Raw genomic sequence first — 25,293 nt, 5'->3', positions numbered from 1 at the left:
CTTCCTCCGTCTCAGGAAATGCTTCAAAAGTTCGCTGGTAAAATGTTTTGCCCATGGGCCGAAACCTTTGCTCAATTGACTTCAACATTATGCGGTTTAATCCAAAAAGCTTTTACCGCACGCTCGCGCTAATGCTAAAGACATACTCCGGCATATGCTAAAGTAAAACCCTGGGCATCTTTCCCCACTCTCCCCTACCACAAAATCTGAGCTACGATCAATGTCAGATAAAAGACAAAACACATTAGTATGTAAAGTTATATCATTTTACTATAATCAGTACCTTACTGCCAATATCTCACATTGAGGTTGCGTAAGCGGGGAGCGCTGAAAATGACGTTTAAACCCTACTGTTTTACTCAGCCATAGACGAGTGGCTGTAGTGCACTGCCACGTCCGCCCATGACTGAGCGAACGTGTTTGTCCTCTATTCTCGAGTTTATTGTGAGTTTGTGACGTGGCTGCAATGACTATATGTATATTGCATATGTATAGGGTACCTGATTACGGAGCGAGCGAAGCGAGCGTAGTCTTTCCTTAGATTAACGGAAATTTCTGAGTATGAGCGGCCGGCCGGCCGGCCGGCCGGCCGGCCGTGGTCACGCTTTTGCGAGGCTTATATCTCAGCAACCACTTGACCGATTTAAATGCGGTAATTTTTGTATGGTAGCTTCATTCCTTCTACCAAGTATTGGACTATTCCCGATGCATGTGGGTGACCCCTTATGCACGTGCCACGTGCAAAACGAAGAGGTGTCACTTTTGCAATTGTTGCAATATCTCGGTAACTACTTGGCCGATTGCGCTGAAAGTTGGCATGTAGGTAGGCACCCACTATGCAATGCATATCCATGTGCCAGAGTTGGGGTGCTGCTGCACGTGCGCACGTGCAGGGGTCGATTCCAGATCTCGAGAACGGCTGGACCGATTGCGCTCAAATTTGGTACACGGTTACGGAGCAGTTAGTAGGGTGCCGTGCAAAAGTCAGTTGGGACCCATTTTGCACGTGCGCATGTGCAGGGTGCCGCTTCCAGATCTCGAGAACGGCTGAGCCGATTGTGCTCAAATTCGGCACATCGCTAGAGACCGGTTAGTAGGGTGCCGTGCACAAGTCAGTTGGAGGTACCACCTCGCAAATTCGCACGTGCAAGGCCCACCCTCTCGCTCGCTCCGTTAATCGCCCCAAAAGGCGTTATACTGGTAATTACGGAGCGAGCGAAGCGAGCGTACCAATAGTCTTTCCTTAGATTAACGGAAATTTCCGAGTACCTATGAGCGGCCGGCCGGCCGGCCGGCCGGCCGTGCGGACGCTTTTGCGAGGCTTATATCTCAGCAACCACTTGACCGATTTACATGCGGTAATTTTTGTAGGGTAGCTTCATTCCTTCTACCAAGTATTGGACTATTCCCGATGCATTTGGGTGACCCCTTATGCACGTGCCACGTGCAAAACGAAGAGGTGTCAGTTTTGTAATTGTTGCAATATCTCGGTAACTACTTGGCCGATTGCGCTGAAAGTTGGCATGTAGGTAGGCACCCACTAGGCACTAAATCAATGTGCCACAGTTGGGGTGCTACTGCACGTGCGCACGTGCAGGGGTCGTTTCCAGATCTCGAGAACGGCTCGACCGATTGCGCTCAAATTTGGTACACAGTTAGGGACTGGTTAGTAGGGTGCCGTGCACAAGTCAGTTGCAGTGGCGGTCGCAGGGGGGGGGGGCATCAGGGCCATGGCCCCCCCAAAGCCAAATCAGGGGGGACCATCATATCATTTGACCCCCCAAACAACCGACGGGCCCCCATGGCCGTATGGGGCCCTGGCCCGTATTCGATTGTCACGAGGCTCGAGAAACCCACGCCAGCTATTAACAGCTCCCATACCAGTCTTTGAGGGTCCTACACTGACCTCTGAGGGCCCTTCAGTGGCGGTCAAGCGTCTACATTGACCGCTGAGGACCCACATTGACCTCTGAGGGCCCTCCACTGGCCTTTGAGGGCCCCTAAACCGGCCTCAAGGGCCCAACCGGCGTCTGAGAGCCTCACACCGGCCTCTGGTGGCCTCATTTCTGTTTCTCGAGTCCCAAGACTAGACTTTAAGTGTCTCTGAGACACTGGATTCTGAAGACCAGATGCCGGCCTCTAAGAGTCCGCATCGGCCTCTGGGGGCCCATCTTGGCCTTTGAGGGCCCTCCGCTGGTCTCTGGTGTCCAACGCCGGCCCATGCCGGCCTTTTAGGGCCCCACACTGACCTCTGAGGGCCCATGCTTGCCTGTAAGCCTCTGAGGGCCCCCGCACTGGATTCTGAAGACCCGATGCCGGCCTCTAAGAGCCCGCATCGGCCTCTGGGGGCCCATCTTGGCCTTTGAGGGCCCTCCGCTGGTCTCTGGTGTCCAACGCCGGCCCATGCCGGCCTTTTAGGGCCCCACACTGACCTCTGATGGCCCCATGCTGGCCTGTAAGGACCCACATTAGGCTCTGAGGGCCCCCGCACTGGATTCTGAAGACCCAATGCCGGCCGCTCAGGGCCCGCATCAGCGTCTGAGGGCCCATCTTGGCCTTTGAGGGCCCTTCGCTGGCCTCTGGGGTTCAACGCCGGCCCATGCCGGTCTTTTAGGGCCCCACACTGACCTCTGAGGGCCCCATGCTGGTCTGTAAGGACACACATTAGCCTCTGTAGGCCCCGCACTGTATTCTGAAGACCCGATGCCGGCATCTAAGGGCCCGCATCATCCTCTGAGGGCCCATCTTGGCTTTGAGGGCCCTCTGCTGGCCTCTGGGGTCCAACGCAGGCCAATGCCAGTCTTTTAGGGTCCCATTCTGACCTTTGAGGGCCCCATGCTGGCCTGTAAGGGCTCACATTAGCCTCTGAGGCCCCCCCCTCCCCCCACTGGATTCATAAGACCCGATGCCGGCCGCTAAGGGTCAGCATCGGCTTATGAGGGCCCATCTTGGCCTTTAAGGGCCTTCTGTTGGCCTCTGGGGTCTAACGCCGGCCCATGCCGGTCTTTTAGGGCCCCACACTGACCTCTGAGAGCCCGTGCTGGCCTGTAAGGACCCACCTTAGTCTCTGAGGGCCCCGCACGGGCTTCTGAAGACCCGATGCCGGCCGCTTAGGGCCCGCATCGGCGTCTGAGGGCCCATCTTGGCCTTTGAGGACCCTCCGCTGGCCTCTGGGGTCCAACACCGGCCCATGCCGGTCTTTTAGGGTCCTATTCTGACCTTTGAGGGCCCCATGCTGTCCTGTAAGGGCTCACATTAGCCTCTGAGGGCCCCCCCCCACTGGATTCTGAAGACCCGATGCCGGCCTCTAAGGGCCCGCATCGGTCTCTGAGGGCCCATCTTGGCCTTTGACGGCCCTCTACTGGCCTCTAGGGTCCAACGCCGGCCCATGTCGGTCTTTTAGAGCCCCACGGTAACCTCTGAGGGCTCCATGCTGGCCTGTAAGAACCCACATTAGCCTTTGAGTGCCCAATTCAGTCTCTGATGGTCTCAAACTGCCCTTTGCAGGCCCTGTACTGGTCTCTGAGGGCCCTAAACTGGCCCCTAAGGGCCCAAACCAGCCTCTAAAGGTCCCACACCGGCCTTTGATAGCCCTATTATGTTTTCTGGGGGGGGGGCTCAAGCCTTACCTTTGGGCGTCACGCACTTGCCTCTGAAGGCCCACATCAGCCTCTGGAGCCCTACCTGGGGCCTTTGAGGCCCTTTGCTGACCCTTGGGTCCAACGCCGGCCTCTGGGGGGTCTGACACCGTACTCTAAGGGCCCCATTGCAGCCTCTAGGCGATAGGTATCGCCGAAGCGCTATCGATGGGCCCATAAGTGTAGGAACCATGGGTGCAGTGGGTGCAGTTGCACCAACAATAATTCTGCAGTGGGTGCAGACAATGTATTCTGCATCCACAGTAATCTGGAACAAAACCCCCTTTTCTCAGCAACACTACTTTCCATGCAGCATGACAAATTTAGGATATCTCCGGCTCCGGCTCCGAGTAAAATGGCAATACGGCTCCGGCTCCGGCTCCCACTCAGGGCAAAATATGACGGCTCCGGCGGATCCGGCTCCCCTCCGGCTATGCGTACCGGTGCATTACGGAAACATTTAAGTTGGGGCATATTGGGGCTTGGCAGTATAACACGAAGTGTACTAACGTTCCTGGCGGTTTGATATCTACAAGAACCTAAAATTAAAATGCTAATTAAAAAAATTAACTTGACTGTGTAAATAGTTACATTATATTATTATGTATCTTATTTACGTAATTACGTTAACAAACTTATTAAATAATCATTTAATTATTTTCTGTTATTCTTAAATCATCGTAATATTTGGCGTACACGTATAATCTTCCTATATGGGTGACATTCTTAGCGAGTCGAAGAAAATATTTCATTGATAGAAGTGCGAACAGGCAACACTCGGTCCATTATAAAAAGAATACTCTATGTAGGTAGATATTTGAGCCATGCGGCTGGGTGTGTTGGCAGGAAGCACCGCATACCAACCCCTACGGACCGCGACTGACCGATCTCGGGTCAGGTAGCGCCTCAGGCAACGGCCAGCCGAGGCGGAGCTTAGCTCCAACGTCACACTATGGCTCCGCCCCTTGTGGAGTAGCCTATGCTCACCGAGAGAGTTTCAGGAGCAAAATTTAACATTACGAGTGAACGGGAAGTGCCCTAAATATTGATCGGACATTGACAAACCTTAGTAATAAAAATTAGGCCGGGGTCTGAAACGTCCATTGCCGAAGTTTCGTTCTTGAGTGACAACGCATTCAAAAGTTATTGCGAAAAAGTCGCGTCCCACGCGGTTTGACGTCCACAGTAGTTATCAGAGCATTCTTTGAAAGTCGTGAATAGGGCCACTGAGTACCTACAGCCGTAATATCCCCCCACAAAAACTTCTTTTAAATAACCGGGGCTAGGTGGCTAGGTACACGAGCAGAGTAAATGCTATTACGAACGCCTATCACAATGCTGAGCGAATAGGAAAATCCATAGACGGAGAATTGTACCGCGTTACGGGTGCTCGGGCGCAGCCAATCCACCGTTACCGCAGCGGTGACCTTGACCCGCATCGTCTGTCTCGGCTCCAAAGCCAAACCGGCGTGGAATTGGGAGCGCTCGAGCACTCATGGTCCAGCGCAATTCTCCACCTAAATCCATTCCTGATACACATTTGCTTGCTCATAGTCATGTAACCCCGGTAGATTCACCCAACTTTCATATTGGTCGCTCCATAGACAGATGGCCACAGAGATCAACTTAAAAGGCCATTGTTGCATTCATTTAGTTGAGATCATTAAAGAGCCGTGATAGGTCACAAGTCGCGTGACATCATATGTGTAACAACCAATGACGTCGGCCTGAAAAACCCAATGGAAGCGGCTAGCAGCGTGCAATAAAACAGGGCGCTGCTTTCTAAATGTCTGTCGTGCGCCATAAATGAATATATTCTTTGTAGCGTGGCAACTCAGTATCTTTTTTAAACTATTGTACTAGTATTTAATAATTTCATAATTTTATAATTGTGCTTACGCTTTATGTTGATATTAGTGGTAAATCCTTAGATAAAGCAAATCGATGTGATATTTAATAGAAAAATAGCAAACTAACGCACCATTCATTCGAAAGCTGGGAAAACTACTAAAAAGAACTACTAAAATTCCTGAGGAACCAAAGGATCAAACTGGTACCAAATAGATGCCTGCTATTCCGTCGTGAAAACGGCCTTTATGAATTTATTTCAGTGTTTTAATCGATGATGCTCTCTGATAATATGACAAAGCAGGCATATAAGCAATTAGTGCAACCCTAGCTGATAGCTGGTAAGAGACACAATGAGCCTAATTTGACCAAATCTGCACCTAATCTCTACCAGATGTGCCCCAAATGTGTACCAGATGGCCGTCGTGAAAACGGCTATTAATTAACCCTCGCCCGGCGAGGGGGGTTGATGCACCCCCCCCCCCCTAAGGTTTTTCGCAAATACGGCGGCGCGTAGCGGCGCCAAATTTTGCATACCCTCTGGGGCAACCTTTTCGTACCTTTCCTGAAAATTTGAAGTCCCAGTATTTTCAGGTTAGGTCACCAGGTCACAAAACCGGTACAAGGTCAGGGGAAAATTGGACTAGCTTAGCGGCAACTGAATTCCAGAGTTCACTTAAATTTGTATTAATACATACTTTACGGTGCGTTCACTGGAGATTAACCGTGCGTTAATTCGAAGGTAGCCGTGCACCAATTTAAATTGGTGCACGCTCGTGCAGTGATGAATTTCTCGACTTAAGTTTTTCGGAAGGGTCATTGACTTTCTTCTAAGAATTCCCATAAAAGGCCCTTTTAATGTCATGGACTAAGATTAATTGTAATTTAAATTCGCACCGTTAAGCATGTATTAATTAGTTTAACACATGGTTTCCGTGCATAAATGGTTTAAACGCACTCGTGGATGGAATGGGAGCACTCGTGCGTTAATGCACTCGTTTCACTCGTGCATTAACACACTCGTGCTCCAATCCATCCACGTCGTGCGTTAAAACCATTTACACACGGGAAACCATGTGTTAATATATAATAAAGTATGTCATTCGATGTGCACGGACGTCCTGAGTTCACTGGTGCTTTTATTTTTGCTCTATCTTTACTAGGTAAAAAGTTATAAGCGAAAAACGTTTGGCATGTTTAACCCTCGCCGGCCGAGGGGGGGGGCGGGTGCCGCCCCCCCCATAGGGTTTTTTCGCGATAGCTCCAAACACGCTGGCGATAGAGAGCTGAAACTTGGCATACCTGACCTTTGATCCAAGCCGCATCTTTTGACACCAACCGCATTTTTTGGTCAGGTCAGGTCACTGACCTATGACGTCATAAGTGAACCTCTGCACGGTCTTCAGATGTCGCAACTTCGCAACGCCCTCACTGCCAGAGGAGATGTCACAGGGAAATGAAACTTGCAGGATCTAGTATCCATTATGAGTCTCATAACTTGTATATCTCGGATTTTTCCTAAAGGTCATATGAGGTCAGGTCATTTTCGTGACCTCACCATTATAAGTCAATGGGGAAAAATTCAAACTGCTATTCTGGCGCCGGGAACGATCTCCAACTATCTCAAGCACACAGAATCGTGATTTGACGCACTCCTTGCAAGGTTAGATGCGTCACTTTTGCAATGTTGACCTTCTGTGACGTCATTTATGACGTCATCAAGGTCATATTAGTTTTTCGTCAATAACTCCCGATCAAATTGAGCTAGCGAGTCGGAAAAGCCACCAATGGACTCAGGAAGACCTGCCGAATCGAATGATATGCGACATGACCTCTTTCGACCAACTTCGTGACCTGGGGGTGCTGACCTGACCTTGACCTGAGGTCAACACCCCAAGTTGACCTGACCCGGACAAAAAGCATATCATTCGACGCGCCTGATCAAGGCGAACACGATGCTGCCAAAATCACGGCTCTGCGGCCGTTTTTTGCGAAGTTATTCACCAAAAACTGAACCGTACCCTGGGGCACTTGACCTGACCTCAGAGGTCACCGGTTGACCTAGGACCTTAAAATCGGGTACCAATCTCTGCGTCTCGTAACGGCGCACACGCTCGTTTTTTCCGCGACGCGCTAGCTCCACCAGGGGCGAAACGGCGAGGGGGGGGTCGTACCCGCCCCCCCCCTCGGCCGGCGCGTATGTAGAAAACCAATAGGTCCGGCGAGGGTTAAGTAAAGTTTTTGCATTCATACCCTTCAAATACCCTCTAAATATTGACTAAGAGTCACCAAACTTTCACAGGGGCGAGATCTCCTATTGACCCACCTACCCTGTAAATTTGGCGTTTCTAAGTGCCATAGGAGCCAATCGCGAGGGGGTTCATTGACCTGACCTGGGAGTTCAACCAATGACCTAGGACCTCAAAATTGGGTATCATCGGCTTTGTCTCGTGACGGGCAGCATGCTCGTTTTTTTTTTCGCGAAGCATTAGCTCGTTCAGGGGCCAAACGGCAAGGGGGGTCCAACCGACCCCCCCCCCCCCTGCACGTTAGAAGCTGGCAAACGCCGCACACATGCGAGGGTTAAAGTCCTTTAAGCTGCTGCTATACACCATACTAGTGATGTCAATTAAGGAAAATCGTGATACCGATACCAAAGCAAATACAAGCATAAGCCATGGGAAAATACCGGAACCAAACAAACTCGGGAAAATCAGGTAAGTACCAACTTTTTACCAAACTCACAGCCTTTTCATATCAGCGACGATTCAAAACAAAATCCTAAGGGGGGGGCACCTATAGACATCGCCTTGGTACATCGCTAGAGACCGGTTAGTAGGGTACTGACTACCGTCAACCGTGCACAAGTCAGTTGGAAGTAACATCCCCCTCGCAATTACGCACATGCAAGGGCCACCCCCTCGCTGGCTCGTCTGTCGCCCCCCCCCCCAAAGGTGTCTTACTGGCATTAACACTAAATACCAGTCTGAAGAGTGACCATTATGTGCGTAGGTATGCATATCATTAGAATCAGCACTGCTTTTGAAATCCAGCAATAGCAAAAACAAGTCGATCCCTTGCAAATTCTCAAACCCTGGGCCTGATAATTCCTTTAAAATCCGCGAGTAGCTGGGGAGGGGGGCGTAGTTACATCCCCACTTTTTCGCCGCGCTATCGCTAATGATCGCTAAAAATACGGCGCGCCGCAGCCGCACCAAATTTTGGTTACCTCTAGGGAATCGATTGAAGTTTATTGTTTCGTATATCGTTGAGAGCTTCTGCGAGGAGCATGATAAATGTAGGAAGTATCATCGTCGTGTTCTTTCGTTTGCCCTCTCGTGCGTTTCGCTGCGTCTATAGGTTCTCGAGTTATCGGCTGGGGGCGTTTACCCTCCCCCCCCCCAGCAAATGGCGGGTGGCGAAATACCCCCACCAACTGCCGGGTGCTTAGTTACGAAGCAATTGTAGACTTTCGTCAACAAACCCTCCAGTAACTAGCAAGACTCCAATAAAAAACGCGAGCTAGTGCTTCACCGCGTGTTTAGCCTGAGATGAGCACTGCGCAACCATGCCACATCAGCTGCCTGCGTGGATCCGCGTTCCCCGGGACGGACGGTCACCCCTTCTCGTCACGCCTGGCTGGAGTCGGGACGCGGCTACCCTCCTGCCCTCCCTTTCCCACCCGATCGTCATTCGTCGCCAGCGCGGCATTCCGGAAAGGATTAGCCATGTCCATCCCCGATCTACGATCAAAAAGCACCGAGAGACTGCATGGTTACAAGTCGGAATATAAAACAGAGGCAAGGCTAGTAGCTTGCACTCCGTCATGTGCCTTCAATGACCTGAAACTCCTTCAATTGCAAGAATGATAGTAGTGAGCAGAATCAGATACTACTTGTTGCGAGCGAGGGACCCGAAGCGGTCTTTTCAATATTACGGACAAATCTCGGTAGGAGCGGCCCGGCTGGGACCGGCCCGGCCTGTAACACTTTAAACCCTCGTCCTGTGGGGGGAGCTATTTTTGTCCCCTCCAGTCTTTTCGCAATATCATTAAAACTGCTGCGCCGATCGTCGCGAAACTTTCACTACCCTCTCGTACATTCCTTTTACACATTGTGTTCAAAAATTGTTCAATTGCCTATGATAGGTTGGCCAGAAATGACGTCAGAGTGACGTCATTTTCATCGATTTAAAAGGCTAATATCTCAGCAACCGCTGCACAGTGTGGCCGAGCACCAATTTAGCGCGAATTTAATCCCAGCGCCGCTCAGATCCACTGAAAATGGCTCCCTGGTTCCAAAATTGACACCCTTATGTGAGACCTTTTGCGATACATTGTAAATGCTTGCTGGCACACAGCGACGTAATTTCGCAGAAAAAGTGAGGGAACTAGGTCACGACGGGTGATGTATTTACCAGGGCCGGGCAGTCGATTGATCTTCGGGTACTCTGACTTCGACTCCGACTCAAGCTTCCAAAAATCAATTTCGACTCCGACTCCGGGCTGAACTGTCGATAGACTCTGACTCCGATTCCGCAGCCATGACAAGTCTGCGGAGTCGATGAATTTTGGTGACTCCGACCCCGAGTCTGGCTCCGGATTCCAAAATCGATTTTATTTCGACTCTAACTCCGGTCAGAACTAGTGGTGTCAATCGGAACTTGAATCTTCGGAATTCCGATTTTGTCCAATGTCCAATTCGGAATTCGGTTGGACAATGACAGCAGACTTTGGACAACTTTGGACAATCGCTTGCTACACCTCAACATTTTTATAAAGTAATCGTGTTTAGCATTGATTGGCTATTAGAAAGCTCAGCTTTCGATATGATTACCACTTTTGAGCTGGTAACGATACATTAAAAGCAAATTAATTAACGGTGTTGAGTGTAAACTATTGCGTAGATGTCGGACATCTTTGGACAAATGGCTGGCTTGGACATTTTTGGACGGAAAGTCGACGTAAGTATTGGACATTGGACGGACATTGGACATATGTTTTCTGAAATTGACATCACTAGTCAGAACTTCCACCAGATATGGACTCAGACTCCGCAATCCTGGTATTTACCAGCAAATAAGAGGCATAAAATTAAAGAACAAGTGCGTGGTGCTTCGTTCCCATTACCATTCCGCCAAAGGTCTGGTGCGACCCAGTTTCATCCAACGATACAAGGCTGCTATAAGGTCAAGGTCACATGAGAGTTTCCTTGCTAAAAGTTTTTTCACTGATTCAAGTCGACCAAATGATGAAGACATTCTTACCATGTTAAGGCTCTAAATGAATGCTTACAGCAAACTGGATGCCAGATTCGTGATCAGCGGTTACGAATCGTATATATAAGCTACCATTCATGTGTCTAGGTAAAAAGAAGGTCATTCGAGGTCACATGAGGTCAACATAAAACTTGAACTTTTTCATGCAAAATATATGTCATTCGACGCGTCTTGACAAGACGAATGCGATAGTACCACTACTGTAGCTCTCGGACCATTTTTGTTAGTTATTTGCGAAACACCAAAACCTCAGCTCAGGGTCGTTGACCTGACCTCTGACCTCAGGTCACCAAAACTATTTTCATACTTTTTTACCAGGGGTGCGGAGCCGGAGCCGGAGCTGGAGCCGGAGCCGCCGGAGCCGGCATATTTTGCCCGGAGCCGGAGCCGGAGCCGGAGCCGTCGAAAAAGGGGGCGACTCCGGCTCCTTTTTTTGAAGAGGAAAAATTATTGACCTAGTTCGGTTTGACAGTTCAAGGCAGTAAAACATGCGGTAGTCAAAATATGAAAATAGCCTTGTTATGCAAATACAGAAGCAGCGCGCACCAATCCCATCATCTTGTTTCTTCCACCCGTATTTAATTGCATAGGGGATGTACTGAGTATTGGAGCCGGAGCCGGAGCCGGAGCAGCCGGAGCCGGACCATTTTACTCGGAGCCGAAGCCGGAGCCGGTGTCGCCATCGCATTTCACCCGGGGCCGGAGCCGGAGCCGATTTTTTTCTCTGGAGCCGGAGCCGTCTGAAATTTTCACGGCTCCGCATCCCTGCTTTTTACCCACATCAAACGCCACGCAACCGCTTCTGTTATTTGTCACAATCGTTTTGTCATAATTGTTTCACAATCGTTTTGTTCCATGATATATTATTTGGGCATTTTGGGTAGGGTGAGTCAGGTGACGTCAGGTAAGGTTGATCATCAGGCTATGCTTATTTCGTCTTTACCAACACTGATAGCATCAGCCCGTGCCGCTGGTCACTACAGCGAAACTTAGCAGCACACCCAGCGCTACTATCCACTCGCTCCTCAGCTAATTACTTCGACTGCCCGGCTCGGCCCGACCCTGCCCGGCCACCCTACCCGGAACAAATTGGACTCTGCGGGAGGTCGCGGGAGGGACCACAGCTTCAATGGGCCGCCCGACCCTTCATTAGGGGGCGCCACCGGACAGAAGAGTGTATACGGCGGCCAATTTTCACACACATTTTACACACATATTGACAGAACACCGACTTAACAGGACCGACCTCAAAATGGCCCTAGGGCATGTTTAGAGGCCAAGGAACATGGCCCCGGTCTTGGAATTGTCAGGACCGGGTTTTCGGTCCTGGCAGGGAAATCGGTTCTGTCGGGTCGGTGTGTATCCCGTCATCGGCCCTGACAAGTGAGTGCTTACACACGCACACACACACACACACACACACACACACACACACACACACACACACACACACACACACACACACACACACACACACACACACACACACACACACACACACACACACACACACACACACACACACACACACACACACACACACACACACACACACACACACACACACACACACACACACACACACACACACACACACACACACACACACACACACACACACACACACACACACACACACACACACACACACACACACACACACACACACACACACACACACACACACACACACACACACACACACACACACACACACACACACACACACACACACACACACACACACACACACACACACACACACACACACACACACACACACACACACACACACACACACACACACACACACACACACACACACACACACACACACACACACACACACACACACACACACACACACACACACACACACACACACACACACACACACACACACACACACACACACACACACACACACACACACACACACACACACACACACACACACACACACACACACACACACACACACACACACACACACACACACACACACACACACACACACACACACACACACACACACACACACACACACACACACACACACACACACACACACACACACACACACACACACACACACACACACACACACACACACACACACACACACACACACACACACACACACACACACACACACACACACACACACACACACACACACACACACACACACACACACACACACACACACACACACACACACACACACACACACACACACACATCCCTGCCGCTGGAATTATCATCAGGCGGGCGCGCCTGCGGCAAATCGCGGGGCGGCGGGCGCGCATTTCTCCAAGCGTTATGCGCTCTCTGTCCTCAGCACAGCAGTAATAAAGCCACCGGAGGGGCCGTATTGAGTTTCCCCGTGTGCCGGCTGTCATTTCCACCCCCGTCACGGCCCGTGTACGTGCCCGATCTATTGATCCCGTATGCAGGTGCAGTGTTCGCGGAGCGGGGTCTTTGTGAGACGGGCTGTCTCACGTCTGATTGCGCAGATATCGGGAAATCACACCTGGCTAGTAGACCAGGCGCTGGGCAATGAGTTCGCGGTAGGTGTAGAGATGAGACGTGCTGTGGCCTGTGAATCGTTAGATCTTCTCGGAGATAAAATTAAGTGGAAATTGCAGGACAGTGGTCTCGGTCGGTTCTCCCCTTTGATGCATCACAGCGGGATTTTGTGAATGAATGTAAAAGAATACAGCTGGTTGTCGATGTCGATTCCTGGTACTCGGTGCAATGCTGAGTGTATTATGTGATACGCAACACCAGAAATTGTTGAATGTGCTATTAAAACAGTATATTCTCATTTCTAATCGCGTCGTAGAACGTCGTAGGCTTATGCCAAATTATGCTGGTGAATTTATGTAATAAGATCGTTTCACCCACATTGTCGAATCAGTAAAGCATAGTTATTCAAACCAGATGCATCATCTGGATGGTGCATTTACGTTGTGGACACGTAAAGTATCTCAAGTCTCAACGGTATTCGCTTTACCGAAGCCCGGTTTGACTCGGCCGGCCCGTGAGCGCGATACCTTTACTGGTAGGCTGTACCGCAATACTGCCAGGCTCGGCGGAACAGCATGGCTTACTCTGGACGGCGCACGGCATCTGTTCTGTTCTGCGCTCTTGCTACGGCAACAGATCACAGCCGCAGCACGGGGCAAGACTCACAGTAATAACACGTCACGTCATCGATAAAACTACGTATTATCATAATGCCGTTTGTGAACAGCTAAATTCGTCACTGGAAAATCGTTACTCAGCTGCTTTTCATCTGCGCCGTTTGGTGAATCACAAACACAACAACCACCACTGAGGGAGCCGCGTCCGCTCCTGGCTGGAGATTTGGCACCACGTGGCGGCCGGTTCCTGTCTGAACGGTATGCCAAGCGGTCCATCCGCGCCCCGCGGCGGGACAGCCTCTGAGCGGAGCGTCCGGCGACTGACCCACCTATTCGTCCCTCCAAGCCCCGTTCCCAAACTGGGCTTCCTGTTTGGACACACTTTAGCCGAGTCGGTGCCCGTATTGGTTGTCAGGTCTCGTAAACCAAGACTAATGGCTGACGTGTGTCCCTCTGAGCTACTGAATGTTTACCGGCGGCCTCAGCTATGAGGACAAATGTGTTCGACCGCCCGCCTTCGGCGTAATCACAAACACTCTGTCTTGTTACAACACATGCGGGCGGTGTGTGATGCAGCCACATAACTGGTTTTATCCAGCAAATACCGCACAGTTAAGGCATCAAACAAAAGGCTCAGTTGTCACATGAATATCCATTTGTTTCCTATTCTCCATTTTCTTCCTAAACACATCCATCTTCCATTTTTTTCGTCTCTTTACACTGTTGTGCTGTGTCTTTTGCAATGTATGCTGTTTGCGATGAATTTAGGAATTAAATAATGCAATTTAAGACAAATTACGGTCGGATACTGTAACAGCTGCGCCAACCGCTCCTGCGAAGCCGAGCCAATGTATCAGATCACTCAACCACCTGCGTTCCAGGCCTAGTTTGCCCGTTGCCGAGCCTCGCGTCGTTATCAGGCCTACGAGTTTCTCTAGTTCAGCCCAACCAAACGGCTTCAGTTCTCACTCTGACCGAACTGTTTTACTTCTGGTCTGCCGAACCATGCTCCAGTCGTACTGAACTAACTAGTCCAGGCCGTAAGGAACTTCCTCAGGTTAACCGAATTAGTTACCCCCAGTGTGACCGAACTGTCCCAGTTAAGTCCAAACAGCCTGTATCTGACCCAACTGCCCCAGTCCGACTCGCCCCACGTCTGATTGCCCCGCCCCTGGGTTTCAGAGCCGATCCAGTTCCGTCCGGAACAGAAGGTACAGTACGCCGCCGAGGGCTCAGACTTCATACTGCGCTGTGACGTCACGGGCGAGCCCAAACCGGTGGTCACCTGGCGAGGGGTGGCGCCGCTAGAGATGGGACCGGGTGAGTACCGAGTACTGGTAGAGATGGGTCCGAGTGAGTACCGAAACCGGTGGTCACCTGGCGAGGGGTGGCGCCGCTAGAGATGGGACCGGGTGAGTACCGAGTACCTACCGATAGCGATGGGACTGTGCGAGTACTGGTAGGGATTGGATTGAGTGAGTATTGCTAGGAAGAGCGTGTACGGACGAAGATGGGACCAAGTATTGCTGGTTTCACACTGCACAGTGAACACAGAGTCTCTCAGAGAGCAGGCCACCTCAGAGCTAAGAACTTGTCATTGGCTGGTCACAGCTGAGCGCCGCTCCCCGCCGTGTCTCTACCATCCAAATCTGTTCTCGGTTATCGACTTCCGGCCGATGCACCCCGCGCGGTCTCTGTCTCGGTCCGGCTGGCGGATCCCGCGGTGTCTGAGCCGATCAGGGATCCATCTCATCAGACCCGGTCACCGCCTCTGTCCTGATTAACGGAAAGGGTTCCGGGACCGGCGGCGAGAGCAGCCACAGCCCGGTCCCGGAGACGGGACACGTCCGGGCAGGGCGAGGGAAAGGTCGGGGAGGGATTCTGAGAACCGAATAACCCCTAGCACGGACTCTCAGAAATGGGGACATATTCACTTATCCAATGATGCAATTTCCGGACTAGGGTCACCTCAGACATGGCTTCCCAAAACTATATTATGTTCGAATCACTACTCAGCGGGATTGCGGCCGCTGCACTATGGTTGGAAACGGCCTCACGGATGGCCGTGGGCAATTTCGGAATACATGTATATTTGGGTTGTCATTCTGTTGGAAATTGATGAAATGTTTTGAATTGGGCATAAAAAATTATTTAGTTGCGCATTTAGTGTCCATTATTGTACGTGGAATCGGGAGTTTCTGATAGTGACTTTTTGGGTGCGCCGTCAAAGGTTTAAACAACCGCGCTGGTGATAGCATGTGGAGTACCTCCATGACGTTGTAAAACTGAATTATTATATATCAAAATAATCCTTGTTATGTTGGCTATCAAGTGGAGTGACTCTTTTTCCCATGCGTGTTCAAAATCAGGAACGGCATTGCATTCTGTTTGCAGTGTCACCACAGCAATATTTGCAAAATTACGTTTATGTTTCATTGGACATACAAAAAGTTCTCCATCGACCTCCATTGAGCTTTTTGGCAGAATAAATCTCTGTTCAATTCTGCGTAAGGGGAACGTAAAAGCAGACTGCGCACTTGTGCGCAAAATCGTCCGTGAAGCTTCATCTCCCGAGGCGTACCTACCCGTCGCTTCGTTAGCACCAGGTCGGCTCGTCAGTCTTGCAATCGCTTATCCTTATAAATGATGGTAAGAAGCAGGGTTGCGGAGTCGTGGTGGCGCCAAATCCGACTCCGACTACGACTCCGACTCCTGACTCGTTGCCATGACTCCGGCCGACTCTGTCTCCGACTCCGGACCCCTGCCAGTGTTTCGGAGTCGTGATGGAGCTGTTCCGATTCGGACCGACTCCGACTTCCACTGCGGGCTCCTGACCGACCCCGACTCCGACTCCGACTCCTGGCTCGTTGCCACGACTCTGGGCGACTCTGACTCCGACTCCGACTCTGACTCCGACTCCGACTCCGAGTCCGACTCTGACTCCGACTCCGACTCTGACTCCGACTCTGACTTCGACTCCGCACCCCTCGTAAGAAGTAACTGCTCGCCCCTGCACCTGGAGTATGGATATCGTGCAAACGTGTATGGATATCCTGGAGTATGGATATGGATATCCACCGACAGAGCAGACATACAGACATGCTGTAAACGCCATTACACTGCCAATACCATGGCAAATCAAATGGCTATCTATGGTTTTTGATCATCGTTCTACATTTTCCAAAATCTTGAACTGAATGTTGGCAATTTCTCGTGACTACTTCACGACCATGACGCATGCATTTCTGAAATTGATCTTTTTTCAACCAGCCACGTACTCGTATGATAAAATGAATGTCACCATCGTGTTCTACGCCCAAAAGTACCCATAAAACATGTGTCATGCATGGGCTGCGAATAGGTACCAGTTTTAATTTTCGGGGTTATGTGCTTACCTGATTGACCTGACTTTGACCCTGGCCAGTGGCCTATGTTTGACTGACCCCTACATTGATCTGACACTCTTTTAGCACTTATATGAAGGGTTGTGACAGTTCTGACAGTTGTGACAGATTGTTTAGGACCAACTGATGACGATATAATCGAAACGCGAAACGCGAGGCACCAATTGCGAGGTTCTAAAGTCCATGCTACTGAAAGCCCGATTTCAAGTGTTTGACCTGACCTTGACCCGACCTGTGACCTCGAAATTCAGCTTTAAAGTATTCATGTGAATCGTCTCGTCGCGTTCTTCTTTCGTTTGCCGCGCCTCGTGCGTTTCGCTGCGCCTATTTGTTCGCGAGTTATCGGCTGGGGGCGTTGAACGCCCCCCCCCCCCGGCAAACGGCGGATGGGGAAATACCCCAGCAACTGCCGGGTTAATCTGACGCATGTTTTGTCATTTGATTGTCATTTTATTTCTTACTTTTTTGCCCAATCTAAAAAAAATCATAAATACTCTTTCTCCAAATTTTTGACCCTTTATGACCAATAGTAAGACACTGTGCGTCACTACGTTGATATTTCTCGCCCTAAAGCATAACAACAATATCCATTCAGTAATAGCAGTATTCAAAACATGTTCAAAATGCCTCGCGATATCGATAACATAACGAAAGGCATAGGCGACTTATAACATACTTGCAATGATGACGTCACACACGCGTGACGTGACGTGACCTCGTCATTTCTGAGTTACTGTATGATGCACGAAAGACACTGGTATACCTATGCAAAGTTTCATCGCAGTCGGTCTACGCATTAACAAGTTATGGGCAAAACATTTTTTCGCGTTGACCCCCGGCCATCCGTGAGGCCGTTTCCAACCATAGTGCGCTGCTGCGAAGTCGCTCCTCACCTGGATTTATTTTGATTTAATGATTGAGGCTCTTTTTTCCGCCATCAAAACGTAGGGGTGGCATTGGACGACCCTTCAGGGCATCATCACTTAATTGTGCTTGAATGTAATGAAATTCAGCGGCACCTACAATCTACATACTTCAAAGTTGCTTATTCAAACGACACATATGCATTGCATTCATTATGTATGCATATGTATGTACAGTCTACACTTTACTGCATTGATGGTCTTTTGCCTCTCTTATTCCGATATCTACTCGCTCGGAATGATGAAAAGATGGTGTATGAAGACCTGACTAGACTACGTCGGAATCTCTTGGCTGTGAAGTTCATTTACCTTTGTCGCTTCTAACCGCTTCGAATGGCACTTTCATCCGCTCAAACGTGCTGAAACTCGCCAACTTAGCGCTCTATTCTCCAAGTTGGCAGTAGTCCTCCAAATAACAGTATGCAGGCTCTAAAATGAGCCGGACGAATGCCAAGAGCTCCTTTCCTTCCAACCGGTCTTTGACCCCCTGACAGTCACCCTCCCCTCTCCCCTCTCTCTCTCTCTCTCTCTCTCTCTCTCTCTCTCTCTCTCTCTCTCTCTCCAACTCCTTCACTCCACCCTCTAACCCTCCCTCCCCCGTGCTCTATCTCTGTCCCATCTGATCGCCCCAGGCCATGTCGCCGACCCCTCTCTGCGTCAGCTGCCAATCGAGCCTGACTGAGCTCAAACTATGCGCGCCGCGTCTGCCGCTGAGTTCCCCAGCGTTCTTGGCTGGCTCGGCTGGTCAGATGACCTCGCCACGGTCGGTAAGCAGACAGCTGATTGACCCGAGCCGACAACGGATTTCGCCGCGACGGTCGTCGAGTGCCGCGCTATTTTGCGACGCTGTTGGTTCTTGTTGGGCTTTTGGCACCAGGCGTATCTCCCCACCTGACTGATGGGCTGCTAAGTTTCGTCATCTCAAATGTTTGCTGTTTTTATCGTTCGTAGCTGAGAACCTTGGCATTGATTGCGCACAAAACATTGCTGGCGTCACTTGGCTGCGTCTGTGGATGGTCAAGGGTGCGGGTGCGAGCTCCTCGATAGTTGGATGGCCGTCTTGGCTGATTGCCCGGAGGCATTGTGTGACCCAAGCAGTGTCAGGGACCTCGGGATGGGACGCCGCTCAATGACATCGTTTACGGATTGCGCTGGGTTTCTGCTGTTGTCTAATTGTCAAATGAAAGTAATTGTGAAAAGAACAGAACAGTGAGTTTTATGACAAGACCGCACCTGTTACTGGGTATATCTTAGTGGTGTCAATCGGAACTTGAATCTTCGGAATTCCGATTTTGTCCAATGTCCAATTCGGAATTCGGTTGGACAATGGCAGCAGGCTTTGGACAACTTTGGACTATCGCTTGCTACACCTCAACATTTTTAAGAAGTAATCGTGTTTAACATTGACTGGCTATTAGAAAGCTCAGCTTTCGACATGGTTAACACTTTTGAGCTGGTAACGGTACATGAAAAGCAAATTAAATAACAGTGTTGAGTGTAAACTAATGCGTATGCCTCGGACATCTTTGGACAAATAGCTGGCTTGGACATTTTTGGACGGACAGTCGACGTAAGCATTGGACATTGGACGGACTTTGGACATACGTTTTCTGAAATTGACACCACTAGTATATCTGCCCGTTGTTGGTCAATTGAAATGATTAAAATAAACAAATAAACAAAGAAAGTTTTGATCTTGAAGCTCTCCCCCACGCCAATTAATTCGGCACCTGCCCGTCATTGCAATCAATCGGATAACTTTTAACTCGGCTCATTCCAATTCAATGTGATATTCAGCAGCCCTCCACTTCTTTGGTCCGAATTTCACCAACCAAACACCATTGGGGTTTACTGAGCAGCCCTATTCTACCCTGCAGTTTATCCATTCGGGCAAAGTTCAGACCCGAACTCCCTAGGTCTCCAAACTGGAATGGCCTCTCACTCTCGGCACGTGGCGCTCATTTTAGAGCGTCCGATTTCGATGGACAGTTTTGGAGTTTCCGATTTCGATGCACCGCCGGGCGCGTCTCGGGCTGTATCTGTAGGTGATGCATGTTTAAAACTCAATCAGGGCCGCCCCGGCCGCTGGAGGGGGTTAGAGCTCAGAGTCGCCCACCCGGTCTCTCGTCGCGGAGAGAGAGAAAGAGAGAGAGAGAGAGAGAGAGAGAGAGGGGTGGGGAAGAGAGGGGAGAGAGAGGACAGAGAGCAGAGAGGACAGAGCTGAGGAGATGAATAGTCCATGTATTCAATAGTCGGGTTGAAACGGGGAAATGTTGTTCAGAAGATTTTGCATTGTAAAGTCATCAATCGATGGCGTCGTTATTTGATACATCGCTGACTTTTATCCGAGGACAAACGAGAGAAAAATGGAAATGTAAGAGGGAGAGAGAGGGGGGAGAGAGAAGGGGAGAGAGAGAGAGAGAGAAGGGGGGAGAGAGAGAGAGAGAGAGAGAGAGAGAGAGAGAGAGAGAGAGAGAGAGAAGCTGTAAGAAAGGGAGAGAAAGAGACAGCTCCGTATGGTTTCCATCTCACAGATTATTATTGATTTTGCTTCAATGATGGTAAACCTAAATCGCTTTGAGCCCCTGTATGTTTGTGTGGGCCAATAGATAGCATTTACATGAGTATTTGTGTTTTTCACGACGATGTGTGTAAGTAACAGGCTTACGGTAACTCTATTTTGCCATTAGATGTGCATCGGTACTCAGCGAGTTTTCGTTTTTACGATGACCTCAGCGTGGATGGCATGATCTCGCCTGGGCCTGTCGTCGGCTATGAATTTTAACGGCGACAGCCGAGTGGCAATATCGTTTTTGGTCGCTGGTCGCCGTCTGTTTTTGTCGCTCGGGCCGGCCACGCTGTCGGTGAGAGGAAGTCGGCCGCGGCGCCGCTCCCTGGGGTGCCGCCAACTGGCTATTGATTCCAGCCGGCATCCCGAGGTGCCCCCCTCACTCTACTCTGCCGGCCCCCTCCGACTCTCTGCCGGACCTCCTCCGTTTCTCTGCGGCCGGTCGCCTGACTGTGGAGCCCGCCTCTCCGTCCTGGGGGTGGGAACACACGACAGACCCATAGGATCGAGGAGCCAGGCCGCGGGCTGCGCTTTGTGTGGTGATCCGTTCCTTCTGTCCGGGGCGCCGGGAGCAGCCATGAATAGAGAGCGGCTTAGGGGAGCGCTGACCCGCACTCGTATGGAACTGGTGGCCTCTGCCCATCGACCAATGGATAGTGAGCGCTGTTCGTATATAGGCGATCCTCGCATTGTGAAGTTTATGAGGAGAAACACTGTTGTTGATGGTGCTTTTTGAAAGTAGTTCGATGATCGGAATGTTCAAAAATGGCAGTTCCGATAATCAAGTTTGTGTGTCAGTCTTCAGTGATGAGAAAATCAACTTCCAAAATCCTCACCCTTGTAATACCTACTTACACCTTCCAGTTTCCACCGGAGCCGTGTTTCGCTAACGCGTTCCGTGTTTGGCTAACGTGTTTCATGTTTCGTTCTCTTCGTCTTTGTAACGTGACGCCCCATCAACTCTCACGCTCCCACCACCGCCCTCGTTCCGCATTTCCTCGGAACCTCCGCCATACGGACACGTCACGCCATTCCATCATGCGGCTCCGGTACCATTCCGTCATGCGACATTCCGTCGGCCGTGCGACATTCCGTCTCGGTACGGTGTTTGGCGTGCCGGTGGCGTTCGCGGCTCGGCCGGACGGACGTTCTAAGGCCCCATCCTCCGCCGGATACGACCGGCCACGCCAGGTCAGAGCAGGAAATGGCCTTCTCGGCGGTCCGGACGGAAAACCAACGAGACAGACGATGGGTCTGGTCGGTCTGGGGCGGGGACAGGATGGTCTGGAGCGGAACAGGCTGGTCTGGTGTGGGTCAGACAAGTTGGAACGGTCTTCGGGTCGGAAGTATGGGATGGTTCGGGACGGGATAGGATGGTCTGGGGTGGAACAGGCTGGTCCGATATGGGACAGCAAAGTTTTGAAATGGTCTGCGGGTCGGAGGGATGGGCCGGTTTGGAAGGAGGATAGGATGGTGTGAAATGGGACTTAGTGGGTCGGGTGAGACACCATCATTTCGGGTGGAAAGTCACGGGACCAATAAGGCTGATCTGAGTTAGAGGTAAGCTGATATGAGATGGGACAAACTGCCTAATCTGAGATAACTAATCGATGATCGACTACCCGAGGAAAAAAACTTTCGATGTAGGCTGGAACTGTAGGTTTTCGAGAAGTCCAGGACGAATGACGATATTTGGCGTTCGAAAGTGTTAAAATGGTGCTTGAGAAGTGCTGAAGCGGGAACAGGCTCAATATTAGCGCCAGAATGTTGACTCAGTTATTTGAACGTGAAAGTGTCCCTCCCGAAATCCTCACAAAGTCTTTCTGTTCTCTCTTCCCGTTGCTGAAAATCCGGCACATGTTTTCCAACTCCATTACACCTCATGTTCTGGTGCCACCGACCGTCATGACCTGCAACGACATACTTGAGAGCTAATTTGGCCGACGACGGCGGCGTCAGCTCCGGGCTGAGCCGGTCATGACTGGGCCGTCCATCAGGTCGATGGGCCGGCCGTCGGCGGCACGGCCCGGCTGCTCCGGGATTCTCCGACCTCTCCGGGCTGAGCCGCGGCGGGATGGGACGTGGGTGTCATGAAGACAGTGCCGCACAGATTGTGTGGAGTCGGCCAGATTCTAGCAATGGGGAACTAGGAAGGTATTGTGCCTAATTGATTTACACCTTTTTAGGCGCAATTTCAAAAATTTAAAGACCAAATTCAAAAAGTTTACATTCAAAATGCACGTGAACGTTTTGAATTTGGTCTTTAACTTTTTGAAATTGCGCCTAAAATGCTGTAGATGTATCATGTAACTAGTGCTTTCAGGGCACCCATAATTTGATAACTCGAGTTACGATTCATGTCAATAGATAACGGATAAACTGACTAAACAATTATCTAAACAAGGATGACGTATCTCATCGGTCATGTTTTCTTAAACTTCTGAACATCCAACAAATCCAGCCCACACAAATCCAGCCCAACAAATCCAGCTTGACCGAGGCAGCTACATCGACAACATGACAGAACACAAACACGAACACGAATTAGGCCGCTGTTTAATCGTGACCTTGTTCTCGCCGTGCTATTTCAGACAAGAAGTACGACATTGACCAGGAGTCGCGCGGTCTCATCATTCGTGACGTCACCCGCGAGGACTCGGGCAAGTACCGGTGCAAGGCCACCCACGTCAACAAGAAGGAGTCGGATCTACGCGAGACAGACATCGAGCTGGTGGTCCAGTGTGAGTACACGACGAAGGAGGGGAGGGGGAGAGTGTTTAAGAGGTGGTGTGTTTTGTATGCCAGCGGGATTAAGCCTTGCTGGGGGGGGGGGGGGGGGTATCGATAGCGGTATTTACTGATTTGCTGCATCCTGAATGGGGATTCACATGGGCACAGTGAAACAATTAGGCTTAGCGGGCTCAGTGAATGACAGGTAATGGACTCTTTGTTATTCGGTTATATCAAGTGGATATTGCAAACGCCACCATCGCCGAAAATTATGCTTGGTAGATTACATTGTTTGTATTCTTTCACAAACGAAATTCTTAACGTTCTTTGGTAGGGTCGTTACTGTGGAACATCAATATCATCTGAGTCGAAAATCAACCACTCCATCTTGGAGAGCACATCCAGCTTTCATTTGACGGCGGCACACGTCATTTGTGGTGGGCCGGCCTCTGGTCCGGGGATCGGCCGTCGACTATCGGCTGAAATACGGCCGACAGTTAGCGGCGGCCGCGGCTGTTGGGCATCCGATGGGCGCCCGCTGCCGGCGCGGGGCTCCATTACGGCGGCGACATGGACCGCCGATAATGGGGCTGTCCCGACTCGGCTCCGACTGCTCCGACGCGGCTTCAGCGCAGTTCGGAGTGTCGCTCTACGGAGTGGAATGTGGATCAGAGTTGTCTGTGGGGTCTGAGCCGCGCTTTAGATGTCTGCAAATGGACTTGCGTGGTGTGGAATTTGTCAGGGAGTTAGTTGCCATTTGTAGGTCTGTTGAACAAGGACAGATAGGCCCGGGCAGCGCTTGTCGAACAGCTCTGCGGATCCGAAGGTTGGGACTTGAATTGTGAAAAACCGCCCGCTCGCCGCCAAACGCAAACACCGCAAAACGCACGCCCAAAACGCAAACGCAAACTTCGCAAAAAAACAATCGCCCGCCCTCCGAAAACCGCAGAAAAAAAACGCAAAAAACGCCGATAAAAAAACGCCCGTCCGCCGCAAAACGCAAACACCGCCGCCCAAAAAAACGCCCGCATCGCCCGCCGCCAACGGCGAAACGCCGCAAAAAACGGCCGCCCGCCGCAAATCGCAACAACGCAAATAACGCCCGGCCGCCGGCAACCGCAAAACGCCGCAAAAAACGGCCGCCCGCCGCAAACCACAAAAAACGCAAAAAACGGCCGCCCGCCGCAAACCGCAAAACGCCGCAAAAAACGGCCGCCCGCCGCAAACCGCAAAACGCCACAAAAAAAACGCCCGCCCACCGCAAACCGCCGCTAAAACGGCCGCCCCCCGCCAAACGCAAACACCGCAAAAACACCCGCATCGCCCGCCCGCCGCCAAACACAAAAACCGCAAAAAACGCAAACACCGCCGCAAAAAACGCCCGCAACGCACGCACGCCCGCCGCCAACCGCAAAACGCCGCAAAAAAACGGCCGCCCGCCGCGAAACGCAAACACCGCCAAAAACGCAAAAACGGCCGCCCGCCGTCAAACGCAACCACCGAAAAAGCAAACACCGCCGCAAAAAACGCCCGCCGTAGGCAAAACGCAAACACTGACGCATTAAGACAAATATGGCGCCTTGCGGCAAGTGTGGTGCATTCATATCTGCCGTTTAAGCAGCCATCCCTCAATCAAAGCGCACCCTAATCGTCCCATGTTCGACAAAGTTACGCACATTCTGCGCTTTGCGGCAAAAATGGCGCTTTGAGACAAACGTGGCGCACTGCAACAAACATGGCGCATTCGTTCATGTCGCT

The 25,293-nt window shown here is 50.9% G+C and overlaps 1 protein-coding gene across 1 annotated transcript in view; it reads left to right on the top strand.

Annotated features, from left to right (window-relative positions):
* Positions 1-25,293, top strand: part of LOC122364390 (fasciclin-2-like) — a gene marked incomplete at its 5' end in the record, with an annotated part of 63,398 nt that overhangs the window by 21,923 nt on the left and 16,182 nt on the right. The window contains 2 exons of the mRNA XM_043334700.1: positions 15,092-15,229; positions 23,397-23,546. Of these exons, the coding sequence (XP_043190635.1) occupies positions 15,092-15,229; positions 23,397-23,546 (288 nt within the window). The remainder of the gene's footprint in view (positions 1-15,091; positions 15,230-23,396; positions 23,547-25,293) is intronic.

The sequence above is a fragment of the Amphibalanus amphitrite genome, unplaced genomic scaffold (assembly GCF_019059575.1).
Source record: "Amphibalanus amphitrite isolate SeventyFive unplaced genomic scaffold, NRLGWU_Aamphi_draft 000674F_arrow, whole genome shotgun sequence".
Lineage (NCBI taxonomy): Eukaryota > Metazoa > Arthropoda > Thecostraca > Balanomorpha > Balanidae > Amphibalanus > Amphibalanus amphitrite.
Note: the sequence above shows the minus strand (reverse complement) of the source record. Positions and strands in the feature narration are given on the sequence as shown.